The sequence below is a fragment of the Miniopterus natalensis genome, chromosome 1 (assembly GCF_054644295.1).
Source record: "Miniopterus natalensis isolate mMinNat1 chromosome 1, mMinNat1.hap1, whole genome shotgun sequence".
NCBI lineage: Eukaryota > Metazoa > Chordata > Mammalia > Chiroptera > Miniopteridae > Miniopterus > Miniopterus natalensis.
Genome location: NC_142081.1, coordinates 136,762,098 through 136,783,051, shown reverse-complemented (window position 1 = coordinate 136,783,051; position 20,954 = coordinate 136,762,098). Strand labels below are relative to the sequence as shown.

The 20,954-nt window shown below is 39.4% G+C and overlaps 1 protein-coding gene across 1 annotated transcript in view; it reads left to right on the top strand.

The window, feature by feature from the left end:
• Positions 1-20,954, top strand: part of EGF (epidermal growth factor) — a 77,749-nt gene that overhangs the window by 36,310 nt on the left and 20,485 nt on the right. The window contains exons 8-16 of the mRNA XM_016209461.2: positions 758-880; positions 1,738-1,863; positions 2,916-3,052; positions 5,285-5,433; positions 10,279-10,383; positions 12,059-12,282; positions 16,023-16,190; positions 16,868-17,017; positions 19,880-19,999. Coding sequence (XP_016064947.2) covers positions 758-880; positions 1,738-1,863; positions 2,916-3,052; positions 5,285-5,433; positions 10,279-10,383; positions 12,059-12,282; positions 16,023-16,190; positions 16,868-17,017; positions 19,880-19,999 — 1,302 coding nt within the window. The remainder of the gene's footprint in view (positions 1-757; positions 881-1,737; positions 1,864-2,915; positions 3,053-5,284; positions 5,434-10,278; positions 10,384-12,058; positions 12,283-16,022; positions 16,191-16,867; positions 17,018-19,879; positions 20,000-20,954) is intronic.

The window sequence follows — 20,954 nt, the reverse complement described above, 5'->3', positions numbered from 1 at the left end:
CTGTTATGTGTTATAGAGTATAGTGTTCCAAGCACAGCACACACAATCTCACCTGATTGTCACAACTTCGAGAATTCTATAGTATATATTTCACATTTTAATATTTTATTTACATGGAATTTATTTCGATGTATAGTGTAGGGTAGGAATTTAACTTTTGCCCCAGATCATCACTCAGTTATTTCTCTACCATTGATTAGAACATCTTTCACATGCTCAATGATTTTAAATACCTTTATAACATGCTATATTCTTACGTGTACTGGAGTCTTTCCATCTGGTTCTACTATCCTTTCTATCTATTCCCATACTCCTTACACACTGTTTTAATTACTGTTCCTTCGTGATACATTTTGATATTTGTTAAGAGCCTCTCATTCTCTTCTTACACCTAACTACAGTCATACAATGTCCTTAGTTTTCCTACACATACAATTTGTTTTCTAGATGAACTTGAGAATTATTCACCCAAATTCCATTTAAATATTTTAGGATTTTGATGACTAATAACTATAAAAATATTATTTGACATAAAAGAAACTTAGAGAAAACTAGAGTTATTTTCCAGAATCAGAGGTCTATCTTTATTTTTCTTTAGATTTGAAATTTTCTTCTTTCTTTTTATATCTTCATTACCACAGTAATTCATAAATGTTTACTTTTCATGTAAAAAATGCTATTTTATTAGCAACGGATTTTACTGACCTTCCACAAACCTGACTTAACACTAATCTTGACTGTCTTCTTCATTCATTAGAATTAATTTCCTGCCCAAGCAATGGGTCTGAATGCAGCCATGACTGTGTTCTGACCTCAGATGGTCCCATGTGTTTCTGTCCTGAAGGCTCAGTGCTTGAGACAGATGGAAAAACGTGTAGTGGTAAGTTTATTTACTTTTTGTTGGTTTGAAAATACTCATTTTCTAAGTGACACCTAAAATTTGCATCTTATTGGCAAAGAAGAATAGATTTTTCCAACATTACACATTGAAAGATATTTTTGCAATGGATTAGCATAGATTTGAATAATATAAGTTTTTGTATTTTGTTTTTAGATAGCATAGTGTAGTTGTTATGAGCAAAGGCTTTGAAATTAAACAGCCCCGAGGTAGCATTACCAGTTACTAGCAGTGTAATTTCAGACTAGTTACTGCTCTCCCTTGCTCTCAGTTCCCTCATCTGTAGAGTTAGCAATACCTACCTCCTGGATTTGTAGCCAGGATTAAGCAGATGGTGGATGCAAAGTGCTTAGCCTGTTCCTTGTGCCTGTAAATACCTCTCTACTTTTACCTTCATAGACTTAAGCAAATAGAGGGATGGGTGTAACTCAAAATTAGCAGGAGACTTGTGTGTGGCCTTTTTTTTTTTTTAAATAGAGAAAGCAAAAACAGTCAAGAGGCCCAAAGCAGTCAAAAGTGAGAGAGAGAAAAATTAATTACTCACTAGGAAGAATTAGACTAGTTGCCAAACTCATCAAAACGTATTTCGTATTCCAGCCAGCTGCCAATGCACATGGTCGTGAATTCAGTAGTAGGGCAAGAGGACAAGGGCCATTGGTATGGGAAGGGTTAACATTCAAGATGCTAGGTTGTAGGGACGTGGAGTATGGTGACATTTTGTTTCTAATCTCTGGAAAATGAACTTGATTGAAGCAGTATGAATGACTGTGGAAATGGTTTTAAAAATCGACATATACTTGGCTCACCTCAATATTTTGATGGAAAATTGTTTTTTGCAGGCTGCTCATCGCCTGATAACGGTGGATGTAGCCAGCTCTGCCTTGCTCTCAGCCCAGTATCCTGGGAGTGTGGCTGCCTTCCTGGGTACGACCTTCAGCTGGACAAAAAAACCTGTGTAGCTTCAGGTTAGTGCTGTGGGTATTTGAAAGTGTGTCTCTGCAAAAGTACGTGAAAACAGCATTTCATTTAGAAAGACAGCATCAAATTGCTTTTGGCTTCTGGGTAAAAAGTCTGATTTTTTTATTTTTGGAAATGGAAAACAAATTACATTATAAATAATATAAATAATATAAATAATAATCATGTTTTTTAGGAATATTTAGAAGTTAATTAGTATTCACCAAACATTTACTATAGCATCAAGTGGTATTCCAGTACATATGAAAGTCATCACCAGAATAGATTTAAACACTTGGTAGTTATGAAGAATTAAAAAAATATGTGTTGGTTTGATTTTCAACTCTCCAGTGAATGTAATAGTAATAATAATACTTTGACAAATTCTGTTTTTTTATGTCAAAATTTAATATGAAGTTGTATGCTTCAACTATTATTTTTTTATTTTTTTTTTGTCTACTGATGTTACATCTCTTGTGCTCTTCAACAGCATTAGAAATCCCAGATTTATACCAAATTGATTTCATCTCTCCTGAGGTTCATCATACTTGGAATCTGGGATTGCTTTAGTCAGAGCCCGACAGTCTTAACTTCCCAGAGCCTTAGTTAATGTAGCATAATCTGAGCTCTGAAAATTAACAAGGATCTTGTTATTAACTCAGATAATCATGCTTCTGTTTTATAAGTGCTCGGGCCAGAGAAGGGTATCTCTTTGGACCTGAATTAATACAATCTGCTAATATTAATACGTTTCAGTTATGTGTGAATCAGGGAGATTACAGCACTAAAATTTGTACCATTTAGTTATTGAATGCTGGCTCTTTCTCTAAGTCATTTGCACTTGAAAAGCAGGCCCCTAAACAGGGAGGATTCCAGTGATGAAATCCTGGCAATATGTCACCTCATGGAAGAGAACTCTTCTTGCCTATCTTACCCTACGCACACTGGTGGGAAGTTGAGAAAACAAGTACTGCAGAAATTCAGGAAGGGGAGAGTCAGATGTGCCTGTTGGCTTTCGAGGTGTATTTTAAATGGGGCCATATTTGAATTTGGTTATCAGGACCACAGCCGTTTCTGCTGTTTGCCAATTCTCAAGATATCCGCCACATGCATTTTGATGGGACAGAGTACAGAAGCCTGCTCAGCCAGCAGATGGGAGCGGTTTTCGCCCTAGATCATGACCCTGTGGAAAATAAGGTAATGTTTTGTCTCTTGAACAGATGTGGCTGTGCTTTAAGGACAGAGTAGGGAAAGATCCTCACAGATGACCTGGGCTACTTGAAAATCTTGTGCGAAGCTCAGAGCCATTAGGCACAGAAAAATTTAAATACAGACATTGAAACATCATTTGAGAAATTCGAAGGGTTTTCTGTTATCAGAACCCTGGTTCTTGATGTGATTCAGCCATTTTTTTGGAGATGAGCGAGCAGGATCTTAAGTTTAGTTTTGTTTCTGGACATGATGATGGGAGCCTAGCACTGTGCCATCCATACACATAGGAGAAGCCCATAAATAGGTTTTTGATCACTTGCTGGTAGTAGGAGAAGTGGAAGGTTGGGGTGGGGCTTAGGAAAAATGGGTTAGTAATTTTCATTTAATATGTCATTGAGGGAGGGAACTCAATGACCTCTTAACCATGAAAATCAGGAAATGGAAATTTTATGGCTCATGTGGGAATGGCAGTCTAACTCATGAAATTATTTACATAATAATCAACTTGTACATGAAGTTTTTGTATATAACTTAGAGTTTTTATATTATCAACCCGATCAGTTGACCATTTTATCTTTGTTAGTTGTATTTGTGCTAAGTTAGAATGTGCTTGAGATAATATGTTGCAGTATCTTTTGGGGATTAATCACCCATATTTATACATTTACACAGTTATTAATCTCCCTTTATAATTATTTAGTAATGACTAGATTAATTCCTAGAGTTTTAAACTTTGCATTTTTGTTTTTTCCTGATTTGAAGCAGTCTGGTAAATGGCCAAAAGGTGAGTGAAGCAAGTTGATTCTGTGTTTAATTAGTATGGATTGGTGGCCGAATGTAACTCCTTTTGCAAAAAGAAGTTTAGCAATTAAACACCAGTGAACAATTCTTCTTTCTTTTTCCTGAGCTGAATCTATATGACTCCATGGAAGAATTACATTAATGGGGAAAAATTTAATAGAAAAAAAATCAATTCAAGATTCATTTATTACCAAACTAGTCCGTTTCCTACACAGTCAGTATTTTTACAACTAGGTGAAAAAGGGAGACCTAGAATGAACTTTAAGCTATGTGACTGTTTTTTATTTTCCTGGTCAATGTTCTCATTGTCTTCTCAAACGGTGGTCCTTGGACCAGCGGCACTGACATCACCTGCAGCTTGTTAGAACTGCAGACTCTCAGGCTCCACCCCGGCCACTGAATCAGGGTCTGCAGTTAAACAGGGTCCCCAGGTAATGTGTGAGTCCATTCGAATTTGAGAAGCAGAGTTCTAGCAGAGAGTTTTTGACTAGGAGAAGTACCTGTTTTGTATTATGGAATAGAACCTTTTCTATTTTATCTGCAAAGATAATCCATTACTTAATGAATTACCATTTTGTGAATACTCTCATCGATTATAGATTTATCTACATATGTGTACTCACAGTTAAAATCCCACAAATGCTATCGTTAAATTGTAAGCTGACCCATAGCAGTTTTTAAGATTCTCATGAAATACTTGTACCTGTTTGATAGTGTGCATACTGGACTGAAAAAGAGCTTAGTGCCCGCAAGGTAACAATATCCAATATGGATTAATTAAAATGCAATTGCATAAGGTAAGAGATGAAAAAAACTTCTGAAAATGGTTAGTCTAACTTCAGCATTTTTACAGTTGAGAAAACTGAGGTTCAGTGACTTGGCCAAGATAATCAAACAAATAAGTGGCAAAACTGGGAGAAACCTGTGTCTCCTGATTTGCAGTGAAGTGAAATGCTGTGGACCACGCAGTAGAAGACGCAGCCCAGTGTGTAGTCCCCATTAAACTGAAAATTGCTCCCTTTCAGGCTGCAGAAGCCTAGGGTTCAAGTACTCTCTTATTGACCAATGGGTTCAATGGCTTTGTTACTGACCAATGATCAAAGATTAATAAATTACCAGTCTCAACAGAACTATGTGCCAGGCACAGGGCTAAGGAGTTTTATCTATATAACTAATGTACTTGGTATTATTATCCCCATTTTACCAATGAGGAGACTGAGACTCTGCGACATTGACTAACTTGCTTAAGTTTGCAAGTATCTGGAAGCAGCTTAGTTGAAGTTCATTTGCAGGTGTGTCTATGTCCAAAGCCAAGTCCTTAACAATTCTACTATATCATACTCAACCCATTTGTATCTATTCCATATTCATTTTTAAAAACAGATCAGTTAGAAATGCTTATGTTCTCTTTCGTAGATATACTTTGCCCATACAGCCCTGAAGTGGATAGAGAGAGCCAATATGGATGGTTCCCAGCGAGAAACGCTTATCGAGGAAGCAGTAGATGTTCCAGAAGGCCTTGCCATAGACTGGATTGACCGTAAACTCTACTGGACAGACAGGGGGTATGTTTCCTTTTAACCATGTGGGATAGGGGCGATGGGATAGGTAATACCGCTGGCTTCAGCTTCCACTTTGAACATGGGAAAATACTCCTGGGGACCTGGCTGGGACTGGAGGAAAGATGCCCCCAATGCTGTCCACACTCCCCTGTAGGAGAATTTTGAGGACTGAGAAAGTAGCGTGTGCTTTTGCATTTCAGGCTGGAAATGCAAAACCTGTGTGAATACAGTCAGCAAGCATTCTTTGAGCATCTAATGTGGATGGGGCTCTCTCCCAGTCAACATGGGAGACAGAGGAGCGTGAGGAGTGTTTCATCTTTTCAGTCAGCTCACAGTTTAGCCAGGAGATGAGGCACATACACACAGGCAAAACTAATACACAGCTTGGCTAAATTTTAGTACAGGAAATGTCACAAGGCCATGCATAAACAATTTCCAAATGAGGGGTGTACAATCCTAGAGGGGGTGCTGTAAGGGGCTTCAGGGATCAACGGGCCAAACCCCTTCATTTTACAGGTCCGGAAACTAAGGCTCAGAGGGCTGAGTGTTTTATTCAAGGTTACACAGCACTCAAGTGGCAAACCTTAGACTGCAATCCACATGCTGGCTCTCTAAGTGACATGAAGGAGGGAGAGAGCTTCATGCTGAAGTTGTGAGGAAAGTCCTTGTGAAATCAGAGAAATGGTCTGCTTTCCCTTTGGTGGAAAACAGCAGAGCCAGAGAGGAGCTATGGTGTTTCTGTCTCTGGCGCACTGCTCTTGGGGCTGCAGGAAGGACTGCTGCATTGGGGTGTGTGTGTGTGTGTGTGTGTGTGTGTGGCCTGTGGGCCTGTGTGGCCCCAGGAATGGTGGGGTAGGAGGAGGGTGAGGGAGGAAGTGCCTGCATCCCTCGTGAGTGCCATGCGAGTGCGCTTCCCTGCTTCCCTGCTTCGGGGAGAGAGGAAACTGACTGTGGAGCACCTCACAGGATGGTGCCAGAGATGCTTCGTGCTAGAATAATTTTTGCTCAGAGTCACGTAAAGCCATAATGTGAAATGGTGGCCAACCTGAACATCTGGTACCTGTGCAATCATGTTAAATGAAGAAAAAGGAGAATTAATTAGGGTTTTATATCTGTGAAATCAGCTGTCCCAACATAGAGGGAGGAGTCCCAGGGAACAGGTTTCTATGCCTGGGGGTCCGCTTTCCACGTCCCAGAGAATCTCTTGTGGTCTGGATAACCCATGGGAAACAAATGCATTTCTAAAAATGAGCCAGACGTATGCTGCGATGTACAGTGATCAATAATATGCCACATCTATATCCAGAATGAGAATATTTTCATTCATTCGTTCGTTCATTTAAATGTACCTTCATTCTCTTATTCTCCGGGCATTTATTTATTTATTGAAATGCTCCAGACACTGCACTAAGAACTTTATGTCCATGATATCACTGAATCCCCAAAAGATAAGTTTTCTTATCCCCAACTTAAAGATGAAAAAATTGAGAATCAAAGAGGTAAAATAACTTTACCAAAGTCAGACAGCCCACAAGCAGTGGATGTGGAATTTGAACTCAAGGACAACCACTCCCAAAGCGTGTGCTCCTAATAATCATAGCTATGCACTGCCTCCCCCAATCAGAGTTGATTAAAATGTGCTTGACCCAGAGTCATATAACAAATGAAAGTCAACGTCAGTTGTAATGGTGATAAAAGTCATAATAATGGCCTCCTTTTTGTTGAACTTACTTAAAAGGACATTTAAAATGTCAGCTGTGCGTAATGACAGAGCTTGTACACGACTGTTCTCAGAAGGGTAAACGCTGATCAGGACAGCAGATGTCAGCGCTGCCGACCCCTCTGCGGATGCCAGGCCTCCTCGTGTTTCCCGCACTTGCCTGGCACCTCTAATTTGAACAGTGTCTGATTAATAGCACCCCGGGACTGCTGCCGAGGCGATGCCTTCAGGATATAGGCAGGCACCGTATCCCGGAGAAACAGGCCTGGGGTTCCCTAGTTCCCTGACTTCAGTAATAACAAGCCCCTGGTAAGTCTTCTTTCCTCTAAAGGCAGCTGCGAAAAGAAAACCTTTAATTTGTCTGGAAATGAAAGGTTTATAGTTTGAAAACCTTGATATTAGCTAGAAATTGGATTTAAATAACTGAGATTCCAAGCTTGTGGTATTAGATTACATGGTAACTCTTAACCAATAAAGAACCAGAGTGGGTGCTTCTAGTTTATATTGGCTTAGGAAAAGACAGATTCAAATTAACATCTAACAGTAGGAAGGAAGCTAATTGATAATTTCACCGGCGATGCTATTATTTAGTACTAAGGAATCCTGATTCCTAAAGTCAATTGTCCAGTAAAAAAGAACCAAGAGAGTGAAAATATATATCTCTTTGCTCATTCTTTTGAGATAAAAACTGCCATGAGGTAAAAAAAAAAAAATTAAAAAAAAAAAATCACTTTTCTAGGGTTCTGGCTGAACAACTTTTGCCCTGGAAGGAGTGTGGGTCCTAGAGGAACCCAGTGACAATGGGACCGGTTGGGTACTGGATATAAAGAGAAAGATGTTCCATAGAGTAATGGTTATGCTTGAACTCAGCTGAGCCCAGTGTCCACGCTCGTCTCAGCTTTCTCATTACTGACACTGGAGTTGGAGATTTGCTTTCGGCGGATTCAAAGAGAAGCATATTATCAAGTTAACCCCTCAGGGAGCTTTGAGAGTAAATTCCAGCAATCCTGCCCGAGACAGCTCCAGAACAAGAGTTTATGTTGCTCTCAATCTCATCACCTCTCTCCTGTTCAAAACAGTACGAATGTAGAGATGATGCAACAGTGAGAGCAGAACTGACAGTCACCAGCAAGTGTCTTTAGGATTCCTTCCCTCCCGGTCAGGGAACAGGCACAGTGGCAGTGTGGCTGAGTGACTTGAACACATTGAGTTCAAAAATACCTTCCACCCAGCAGTACCCTTCTGACGACCACTTCATCTGGGAATAGAATTATGTTTTGAAAGTGGCACTGGAGTATATATGGTTTAAAATTATCCATTGCCCTGAGTTGGAAGTTTGTAAAGCATATTTGACCCAGCACAGGCCCTGAGCCAATTTGACCTTTACCTCCCTCCTGCATATAGCCTGTGAGGAGGGATTTATAAAGCCCCTTTTCCACCCAGCGGCTTGAAAGGGCACTCCAACAAACCACCTGCAGAAGATCTCCTGAGCGTTTTGTGGAATCAGGAGGAGAGAATGGTCCTGCCTTGGGTTTCTGGGCAGGCCTGTCTCATGGAGACACTGCCTACAAGAACAAGGGGGTAAACCCTTCCCAGATGTTTGCTGAATGAATTCAAGATCATTATACTTTCTAATTTGCATCAAGGGAAACGGGGCCAGCAGGCAGCACACAAGAACAAGGCGGTAGGCCCTTGCCAGATGCTTGTTGAAGGTGTTAAGGATAGTTACACTCCCTAGTTTCAGTAGGGAGACAGGGAGGACAGGCGGCCCATGGTGGGAAGGGGTGCTCCCCTCCCCCCTCTGCCTGTGGTCCTGTCCACTCCAGAAGCTGCTCAGAAGCCCAGGTTACCTCACAGGCCAGTGATGGCGTGGGGCTTTTCAGAATCGATTTTAGCATTTGATTCCATCTAGTTTCCTCCACCCTACGGCCCCTGCCGTAACTCAGCCCCCGTCATCGCTTGCCCGCCGCGTCCTCTCCACAGCATTGTGCTAGAGCCACAGCGTTATGACTGTTGCGCACTCTTTAGGCCTCCCGGACGGGGCACTCGCGGATGTCTCTGCCTAGGGGGCTCTTTCCCTGTCCTCTCACCTTCCCTCTCCCTCCCTGTCCTGGCTCCCCTGCGGAGCTATAAGGTCCATAAGGACAGAGACAGGCGATCGTGTCTCCAATGCCTAGGCCAATTCCTGACATATACAGTAGGTGCTTGCTCAGTAAATACAGCATTTGTTTGGTAGCAAAGGTGTGTTTGACAAATAAACGGAAACATTGGGAAACAAAAATTTTCTCTTCTTTCAGAGGGCTATTTTTTTAAATGTAAACTTTAGCAAATAATAATAGTTCAGTACTCTTGTTTGTCTAAGTATCATGTGGAAGAAAATGAAAGCATAAATCTCCCTTACTGTCTTGGTGCTGGCTGTCTCTGGGCCCTGTGAGGTCTCCTCTCCCTCCTTCCCAGGATCTGTGACCACAAGGCTGACCCCCCCTCACCGGTGGCTTCCACTGGTTCCAGAGGCGATGAGCGGTTATGAAGAGAAAGGGGTGGTGGGATTTACACTCCTGGCTTTGTCTCTGCCAGGCCACTGACACAATTCCCTGCTACCTTACCCTTTCACTGTGTATTTTAATTGCTTGGGGTAAATATTGTCATGCTAATGAAAAGACTATTTGTAAAAAATTTGAATTCATGGGCACTTGGTCCTGATTTGTGTGTGTGTGTGTGCATGCACACACACAATGGGGGTAGTTTATTTTATTTATTATTATAATATTGTAATCGTCACCCAAGGGTATTTTTTTCCCCACTGCTTTCAGATAGGATGGGAGGGAGGGAGAAAGAGAGGGAAATGTCGATGTGAAAGAGACACATCGATTGGTTGCCTCCCACATGAGTCCTGACCAGGGCCGGGGATGGAGCCTGCAACCGAGGTACGTGCCCTTGGCCGGACTTGAACTCCGGACCCTTCAGTCCTCTGGCCTACGCTCTAACCACTGAGAAACTCCGCCAGGGCCAATGGGGGTAGTTTAGAATGCTTGTCTGTGCATTCAGTAAGCAACAGGAAAAGGAGTATTTTTGTTTAAAAAGTAAAGTTAATGTAACAAGCCCCTTTATGTGACATACTTTTTTAGGAAATCTGTTATTGAAGTCAGTGACTTAAGTGGAAAACATCGTGAAATAATCATTAAGGAGGACATCTCTCAGCCACGAGGAATTGCTGTTCATCCAATGGCCAAGTAGGTACTTGTGAAATTCAGGTGCCTTTCTGCAGAGTCATGTTTGAAATGCTAATGTCCAGAATCTGCCTTCAAGCCTCAGGGGGTTAGTGGGATCGGAAACCAAGAAAATCCACTAGGTTTGTCCAGTCTTCAGAAATGACGTGGGTACTATGATAGCCTCATTTTAAAATCTCTTTTCATTCTCTATTTATATATAAACATTTTATTGTTTAGATACCCTTTAATTTTAATCAAATTGTAATCAAATTCAATTTCTTTCTGAAAAGAAATGGGCTATAATTCATTAATCAGTTAGACATAAGCCCATTAAACTGCCTCCTTTAAAAAGTTACATTATTGCTTTCTTGAGCAGAGGATGATATTTAGAATGAATGACTTATTAACTTTATTTAGAAAAATCATAAGATGAGTTCAAATGATAGGTCATTTCTAGGTTTAGACAAGAGGAAATAGAAATCATGAAAGGTTAGAAGATTCTATGTTGATAATTATGAATTAGTGACAAATGTTCTTTTAGGTTCAGAGAGAATCACCAATTCCTTCCTGGATTTTAAAAACAAGGATACCTGTGAGACCATCCAGACCAGGGCTTTTGTTTGCTGGGAGGTTTTTTTATTACTGCTTTGATTTCATTGGTTGTTATTGGCCTATTCAGGTTTTCTGATTCTTCCTGATTCAGTTTTACATGATCTCACTCATATGTGGAATCTAATACACAAAATAGGCTGAGTAACAAAATAGATCCAGAGACATAGAAGCATGGAACAGACTGAGGATCTCAGGGGGAAGGTGAGGGCAGGGGGCAGAAGGTGGGTGGGGAGATATTAATCAAAGAACTTATAGGCACATATACATAACCCATGGACACACACAATAGTGTGACGTAGGGGAGGCAGGGCAGATGTGGGGTGGAGGGTACCAATGGTGGGGGGGAAGGAGGAGATCTGTAATACTTTCAACAATAAAAATAAATTAAAAAAAAAAAAACCTTAAAAAACCAAAACCAACAACAACAAAAAAAGGATAAAAAGGAGCTTTTATTTATGATGATCTATGGGGAATAGAATATTGGTAGGAACAGATCATTGATTTGGAGCCAGTCACATGATTAAAAGAGTGAGACTGTAATCATCTCTAAACAGGCCGGAGAAAAGATACTGACCTAAAGAAATGTCCCTCAGCACAGTTATAGAATGTGATACACAGAACTTCAAATTAACCGGGTTAACTGAGTACACTGTATAAAACTAGATCATTGATAAATATGCTCCTGTCTTCACGCTGTAATTTTACATATACGGCGAGTTTACATATGCATAGCAGAAGGGCAAGCTGGCAAGATTTCATTGCCTTTTGTAGCGTAAAATACTAATTTAAGAACATGCACTTGAACACACTTTCAATTAGTAATATTCTGCAATTTTTTAAACTAATAATTCCTTTTTTTACCTAATGACCTGAGCCTTAATTCAGCATTTCCTGTCCAACATGCCCTACATAGAAAAGATAAGTTTTTGCTTTTGAAAATTTATTCATTCAACATAGTGCTATACTTCCTTCATCTACATTCCTTAGTTTATCCTAAAGTGATTTACATTGATGTTCCCAGTAATGAAGGAATGAGAGAATATTTTGTGCACATTTTACTTGTTGTATGCTTTCTTGATTAAAGGAGATTATTCTGGACCGATATGGGGATTAACCCACGAATTGAAAGTTCTTCCCTTCAAGGAGCTGGCCGGCTGCTTATCGCCAGCTCCGAGCTGGTCTGGCCCAGTGGAATAACGATTGATTTCCTAACTGACAAGTTGTACTGGTGCGATGCCAAGCAGTCTGTGATTGAAATGGCCAACCTGGATGGTTCAGAACGCCAAAGACTTGCCCAGAACGATGTAGGTGAGGCTTTGGGATGGGTGATTTCTTCATCTTGACTGAGAGTTGATGAGTGTTAAATACAAAATATGTTTACACACACATGTGAGTGCACACATTCTTAAACATATGATGAGACAGGAATAGACAGACTGACAGACTTCTCAGGGAATTTATGAGCTCCAAGGATTATCTGAACATTGGAAAATTGGATAAAAAATAGTGATGTGTAATCATTTCTCTTTACTAAGATCTTGAAAAATCAGAATGGAAATATTAAAAAATTTAAAACCTCTTACTTGCTCAGCTGTTATCAATTCTTATATTTTAGAAAAATGTCATTTTTACAAGTGATAATATTACTTCCGGAGTTAATGAATATCTATTGATAACATGTGCAAAGATTAATATCATTCCCCCCCTATTATGGTTTCAGATTTTACATGGGTTAGCATGTATTTTCTTAAATACCTTTAAAACACTATAGTTATGGTAACTGTTAAAGGAGAAGTACAAATGGCTATGAGATTCATTTTGACTCAGGGAATCTGCAAAGACAGCACTTGAAGCAGGCCATGCGGCAAATACATGGTGATAAAACTTTATCATTTGAAATAAGGCTGCAAAAATTGATATTTGTATGTCAGTATTGCCAAGATATGTTGATTAACTTAATTCTGAATGTACTAGGGAGCCATTGCGTGTTCTTTTTTTTTTTTTTTTTTTCCTTAAGAGAGAGGAAGGGAGAGGGAGAGAGAAAAACATTGACTGGCTGCCTTCTGCATGCCCCCTACCAGGGATTGAGCCCGCTGGGAATGGAACTGGCAACCTTTCTGTGCACAGGACAGTGCCCAACCAACTGAACCACATTGGCCAGGGCCATTGCATGTTCTTGAGCAGGAAATATATATAAGATTGGTATTTCAGGGTAACCACTTAGGTAACAGTATAAGGGTTGGATTGAAAATTTGGAGGAAGAAAATCAGTCAAGAAACTAAAAGGTTGCCCTGCCAACAGCTAATGAAGGCCTAAGCTAGAATATTGCCATTTAACAGTAAAACGGAGGAGTAGAGTAGTAAAAAAATCACTATGAGATGATAAAGATGCTTTGGAGATTTACAAACTGGTTGGCTGGGAAGATGAAAATGCATGGTTTCTTTTTTTAGGAAGAAACTAACAAACTAATAATCTGTAAAGGATATTTATTTTGCCCATTCTCTTTGGTTTTAGAGGTAATGAATTTCTGGACTTCTATTAAATAGATCAAGATACATACAACTGAAAATTTTACATACTTCTAAGTTTTTTAAAAAAATAAAGAGAGGCTTCACAATAAATGATAAGCTGGTGTACAATTATAGATTATTCATCCGTGCACTTAATAGATTTTTATTGAATCATTATAAGAAGCAGATAAACAGTGGAGAGTTAAACAAATATTGTTCCTGTGAAGTCATGGGGTCTAGTGGCAGAGAAATATATTATTTTTTAAAAAATCTCTCAAATGAATGTTAAATTATAGCTTTGATATATGAAGGTACTAAGGGATTTGAAAATTTTGAACCAAACTATAAAGACACAGCATTCTAAACCAAAAATCATAGCAGATATTTTAAAAAATAATTTGCATTGTTACTCTAATCTGTGACTAATGCAACTTCCTATTAAAAGCTATTTTCAAAAAATTGGAAATTAAAATGTCTAAATAACTATTCCCATCACTACAGTGCCATCTACAGGTATGTAATTCATGGCTTAAGATTTTTTTTTTAAAATTGAATTTAATGGGGTGACATTGGGTGGCAAAACCATACAGGTTTCAAGTGTACAACTCAACAAAACATCATCTGCACACTGTGCCGTGTGTCCATCGCCACAAGCAAAGTCTCTTCCCATCGCCATTCCTCCCCTTTGCCCACCTCCAACTACCCACACCTTCCCTCTGGTTAACACCACACTGAATTTTTAATGTAAAGATTGAAAGAATTTATTCTTAATTTTAAATTCAATCTTGGGTCTTCCATAACCAAAAATTAAAAAGTATTATGTCTGGTATAGGGTATTTGTTGAAAAATTGTAGCTAATTCTGACACATAGTACTACAGCATGGATGAACCCAAAGGATATTATGCTAAGTGCAATAAGCCAGTCTCAAAAGATAAATATTGTATGATTCCACTTATTTGAGATATCTAGACTAGTCAAGTTCATAGAAACAGAAAGTAGAATGCTCTTTGTCAGGGACTAGTGGGAGGGAGAAATGAGAAGTTGTTGTTTAATAGGTATAGAGTTTTAGTTTTACAAGGTAGAAAGCTCCTGGAATTTGGTTGCCCAACAATGTGAATGTACTTCACTTAACACTACTGAACTATACACTGGTTAAGATGATAAATATTGTGTCACGGTTGTTGTTGTTTTAACACAAATAAAAAACCCAACAGCTATATAAAAAACTCCCTTACTGCATTTTTGGCTTTAATTTGGGACAGTGGGCTAGAGAGTAAAATGAATCTTAATGACCCTGGTCAGTAATGCTGGGTGGAGACTCATTGCCACCAGGACAAGTCATTTGCATTTGCTGCCAGGAGAGGGAGACATTCATTCTAATCCACCAAATCCATCACTCATCTGCAAGGACCCGCCTGGGGAGTGTGACTGGATGTGATTAAAGCTTCCAAACTTGGGCCTCCTTAGCTTTAGTCTCTAATTACTTGGGGTGGTCTGTTACATTTCCCTGCTTACTAAATACTGGAAAATCTTATCAGAGCAATTTCGGTGGCAGGGAGAGCTGGGTTTAGCTGAGGTCAAAAGGGCCCACCTAGGGGTTGATAGCCATGAAAATGGAAGTACCAGATAATAAGTGACTTCCAAAAAACTTGGCTAAAAATGGAAGGAAAGAGACAAAAAGAAGCTAGGTGGGCAGAGCAAGGGGATGGGGAGAGACCTGAAGATATTCATCAGTTACCAGAAAGAAGCTAGTAGATTGAAGGGAATGAAAACGTAAACAAGAGGGGTAATGGACTGAACAAGGGCCTAGGAAGGCTGGACAGAGGGCACCAGGAGCGCAGGTCAGTGGGCTAATATCGGACAGAAGTGAGGCAAGAAGGGAGGTGGGTGTCTAATGCAGGGAAGTGCGTTGATGGAGATGGAAATTTGAGGAGACTGTTACTCAGTTTCCTTAAAATTTTAAATACCCTTACAACAACCTGTGAATTAGTGTACTACTTACTACTGCCATTCAAAAGACAAGAAATTAAAAGCAAAGAGGGCTAAGATGACTTACTCAAGTTTAGTCTATAAATAGTGGCAGAATCACCAAAAAACAAATGTTCCCACCTGGCCTCCTGCCTCTGGGTGCTATTATAGGGTGGGACAAAAGTAGGTTTACAGTGGTTCATAAGAAAATTAGTAAACAATAATTAATAAATAATAATACAGGAATGATTCTGGGTTTCACATATTTACAACTGCAAACCTACTTTTGCCCCACCCCGTATGTCAATGAGCCCACATTCTCCAGTTCTCCAAATGCTGGGTGACGATGGGCTTTGCTAGGACTTCATACCACAAGGCCCCCCTTTCTAAGACGAGGTTGTCCCTTCTCGAGGGTTCTTCTTGATGCAGGTGGCGACTCGTCCCTTGCTTAGCAGTTATATTAAAGAATTGATTTAATGTAGGGATTGTGTGTATGTTTCAAGCCTTGCCCTTCAAAAAATATTCACGGCAAAGACAAGACATATGTAATGGATTGGAACTGCTTCCAGGTCACCCATTTGCTGTGGCTGTGTTTGAGGATCATGTGTGGTTTTCTGACTGGACTGTGCCCTCGGTAATAAGGGTGAACAAGAGGACTGGCAAAAATAGGGTACGTCTCCGAGGCAGCATGCTGAAGCCCTCATCACTGGTTGTAGTTCATCCATTGGCAAAACCAGGTACACTGGACATGTTACACAGTCTTTCTTTGGCTGGAATCTGCAACTATTTTAATTGATGGCAGGGGAGGAGGGGGGATGTTTCATGTCCCATTAATCTAGGTGGATTTCCTGAGATTTGGACTTTGTTTAAACTAAGTCTGGTAGTGAATTTGGGTTTTATTCTTCCAATCTCATTTCCCCCCTCTTGGATAGCTTTTACTTATCTGTCCTTTTAAATGATTCTTGGGTTAAAGGCACTAAGGATGGGATTGGGGAAGGGACAATTTAGACACCTGCAGTGGAAGCTTCTATCTACCCGGGGGCCTTTCTCCATTCCCTGAGAGTGCCAGGGAGCGAGCAAATAGAAAAGGCAGCCAATGTCTTACAGAAATTCTTCTTTCCAAGTTGCCCTTTTTCAGTTTGACTAGATCATGAGTTAGAAAATAGGAATCTCATCGGCCTAAAGAGCTTCTTGGAAAAAAGTACTTGCTCTACTCAATCAATAACTCATAAGGTAATAACATTCTGAGCTAATCTTAGTGGCTCCTTATAGGAACTCTTCTGAAATACTCTTGATTTAGGCTCCATGTAGACACACTGAGTTTCTTTTCCCCACAAGCTGGACACTGTGATTTGTATCAATGAGCCCTTTGATCTCCGAGCCCATCTGCGAATGCATCTCTTTTCCCCTCTAGGAGCAGATCCCTGCTTATATCAAAATGGAGGCTGTGAACATATTTGCAAAGCGAAGTTTGGAACTGCTCAGTGTTCATGTCGTGAAGGTTTTGTGAAAGCCCCAGATGGGAAAATGTGTCTGGCTCTAAATGGTCATCAGACTTCAGCAGGTAATATAATAAATTATATGGCTAAATTCTCTTACCTTGGCTCAGGAATATAGCTCTGTTCTACATTGAACCCTATGCTCTTGCTGATTTTAAATATTTTGTGTAATAAAAAGCACCTCTGCTTTTAGGGATGCAAAGTGTTGGATTTTTTTCTTCCTCTGATGAGCTTGGGCTTCTTATAAAGACTAAATTCAGTTGACCTCCTCTCATTGTAAAATTAGTGAACAAAAGATAATATTCAAAGTCCAATCCTCTAGCCCCTTATTTACAGTGGAGTAGCCCAGCCTTAGAAATAAATGTAGTATTTTACCATCTCAGGTCATGTTCAGAGACATTTTGTTTAGAAGCTTTATGGCCTCAATGTTGGAGGTGGACATATACAGCGCCCTCGCCGTGTGACTGGTCTTAGTTTAGAAGGCAAAGTCCTTTCTAATAAATAACTTCAGGATATCAAACAGGTATGAGGAACCCAACCTGGGAAGGCTGTGATCATGTTTTTAAAAACTAACTCTGACTGAAGAGGAAGGAAGAGTGGGTCCAATGTGATGTAAGTCGGTAGCCCTGACTTGCTTCTCTTGAATGTGCATCTAAACAATATGGCATATTTGGATTCATCTTTTGATATCTTTGTACCAAAGAAAATTTAAATTTTATTTAAAATGTTTTTTTAAATTTATATTCATCTGATAGGCATCATGTAAGTTAGGTGATGGATTGATAGCAAGTAAATGGATCAGTCAGTCTATCCATGGACTGAAATTAGATATTTTGGATTTTCAGAACTTTCTGTGCATTGTTGCCTTAGGACAAACGCTCTCAGCCTTTTTGGTTTCAGGTTCCCTTTACACTCTTAAAAATGATTAAGAACCTCAAAGAGTTCTAGTTTATGTAAGCTATATCTATCAATATTTATATTAGAAATAAAACTAAAAAATTCTAAAAATACCTATTAAAATTATACTCCATTATATATGAACATAACATATTCTTATGGAAATAAATGGAATAATTATATTTTCCCAAATAAAAATATGTAGTAAGAAGAATGACATTGATTTTCCTTTATATCTTTAATGTCTGGCTTAGTAGAGGACAGCTGGATTCTTGTATCTGCTTGTAGGTTAACTCTATTGCTGTGTTATTTTGGTTGAAGCCTATGAAGAAAATTTGGCAGCACAGAGACACAGAGTTAGAAAAGGGAGGAATAGTTAATAGCTTTTTTAGATGCCCTTTTTTGTATTTTTTATTTGCTACTATGTCAGATCTATACAGTTGGTAGTTTCTGAGAGCTTAGTTGCAATGTGGAACCTGAAGCCATATCAATAAACTATTTTGTCTTCTGCCACATCCAGTGATCTACTTTGTCCTTTGAGTGGCTCTTTTATCTTGCATGATTTGTTAGCATCATGTTTTGGTTGTTTGAAAATTCAGTTAAGTTATGCAGATCTTCTGACTGTCACATTAATACACAAAAATCATATTGATTAATATTATCATCAAACTCATCAGAAAAGTCTTCGAGTATTAGGATTTTGTCAAGCTCGTGGTAGTAGAAGACATTTTCCAGAATTCTACTTTTCACTTGAAAGCTCAAATTTTATTATTGGCAACAAATACTGTGAGTTGTTTTCCTTGAAGTGACAGGCTCACTTCATTCATTTTTAAAAATATGCTTGCCAAATCCCTAAGTGTTAATAACATAGTGTTTCAGTCATTCTTTCAAGTAAAGATCATGTTCAGTGAAAAAAAGAGGCTAGTTTCAACTTGCAACTCAAAGAGCATACAAGTGATTTTCCTTCAGACAGCCATCATAATTCAGTACTTTCACAGATAACAGTGTTTTATGTGTATTTGCTATTTTATTATACAGAATATTAAAGAGCCAAATGTTACATAATTGAGATTTTAAAAAATAATTCTTACTCTTCATCACTGATCTTCTTAAGTGAAAGTGGAGTGTGCATGTGTGTGTGCATTTGTGTGTATGTATGTATGTGCGTGTGAGTGTATGAGTGTGTGTGTGTGAGTGTGAATGTGTGAGTGTGTGAGTGTGTGTGTGTCAGTGAGTATGTGTGTGAGAGTGTGTGTGTGTGTGTGAGTATATGTGAGTGAAGAACATGACTACTAGTAGAGTTTATAGGTGCCATGGCCTTGATTCATGCTCAGGCACTGCAGTTCCACCCATCATTGCTTTTGCCCATTAGTATCAACGTAGACGCAGTGAGAAAAGATAGATAACGTAGGAGTTATTTGCCTTTTATAAAAATAGTTTGAACTTATGGACTCCAGGCAATGGAACCCTAGGGACCCATGCACCATACTCAGAGAACGCATTTGGTGTTTTAGGGGATCCATTTCTCCCATGTCTGGGAGGTTACATAGGTCCCACACTTATATTAAATTATGGCGTGTTTATGCCCCTCTACATTTCTAAATACAAGTAAATCAGGCTAAAATAAGTGTTGAATACAGCCTAAAGGAGGAGTGTGCATGGAAATCTGGTTGAGATCATCTCACAAATTTTCCCTCGCAATGGCAGCCTGTGGTTATGAGCTGAGTATATTCATAAGGATTGTGGTATTTCACTCTTATTGATTTTTTGCCAGTACCTAAAAATGTCCTGCCTTTCTTCCTCACTGGCTCCCCCTCCCCGAAGCATCAGTTGCATGGAGGACAGCTGGGATGGTGGGGTGTCGTGGGTGAGGTTTTCTAAGTCACCAAGACCCTGACAGTTTCCTTGAATGCTCTTACTGTAAGAATGAGTCTGAATTCACAGCAAACAAAGAGCCATAAACATAAATTACATAAAACTTTTCTTGAATCATAAAAGAGAAATTAATCACATCTGTTGCCCTTCAATAGGTAGCGAAGCAGATCTAAGTAATGAAGTGATGCCTTCAGACGCCGCCCCCAGCAGCCAGGGGTTTGGAGATGACATCACAGAATCTCAGCCTGTGCTCGTGGCCGAGATCATGGCCTCAGGTATGAATGATGGCTGTCCAGCACAGCTTTGGTCCCAGCACTTTCCATCTTCCCAGTTAGAAATTCTGAATTACCTCTCCAACTTAATGGTGGCTAAACCTGCATATAGCCAGGGAAGCCAAACTTTGGACCCCAACTCCGGTCTTTTTCTTCTGAACCGTGCGCCTGAGGAAGATGCCCTCACATTAGATGGATGAGAACTTTACTCACTGAGACTCTTTGGACTGAACCTTTTGAGAAGAAATTTAACTTTGGAGCAAAGGTGAAAAATGAGACAGAACAGATTTGAGCGTACTTCCATTAATGTGAAAGTAGATTGTGATTGGTAAGAAAATATAGATTGTTTGCTAAGTTATCTGTTCAGTATCAACAACTTTAGAGAACCTAATTCTTTTATATTCTATATTCACTCATGAGGCCAGTGGTTTTCCAATTGGCTTTAGCTTGGCCTTAGGTCTTCTGCAAACCCCACCCCATCTCACTCTAGGTCTCTGCCCTTCAGTCAGTACAGCTGAGTAAGATTTTAACAAAGTGCCTGTGACTAAAAATAAATTGGAAACTCCACAGTAGGACATTACATACCCTTAACTAACTGCTCCTCCAACTTCTGTGATCTGCAGACTACTTTGTCAATGTATGTGTCCCTGGGACCTCTTACCCCTCCTCATAAGAACTTACCAGTGTGATTTTTGATAAAATACAAAGAGGTGGATATTCTTAGTAGCAATAACTTATATGGAGCTTTTGAGTTTACCAGGACTTTGATTCTTAACACAGCACATCATTTTACAGATTTGAAAACAGACTAAAATATATGAAGTTAGTGACTTGACCGAAGAGTTTTAAAAATTATAACCAAATAATTAATTCACATCAACAAAAGAAGTACAGGTAAACACTGTTACATTAGGAATATCGTTCATTTAACAACTGTTTATTTGCCACACACCATGCT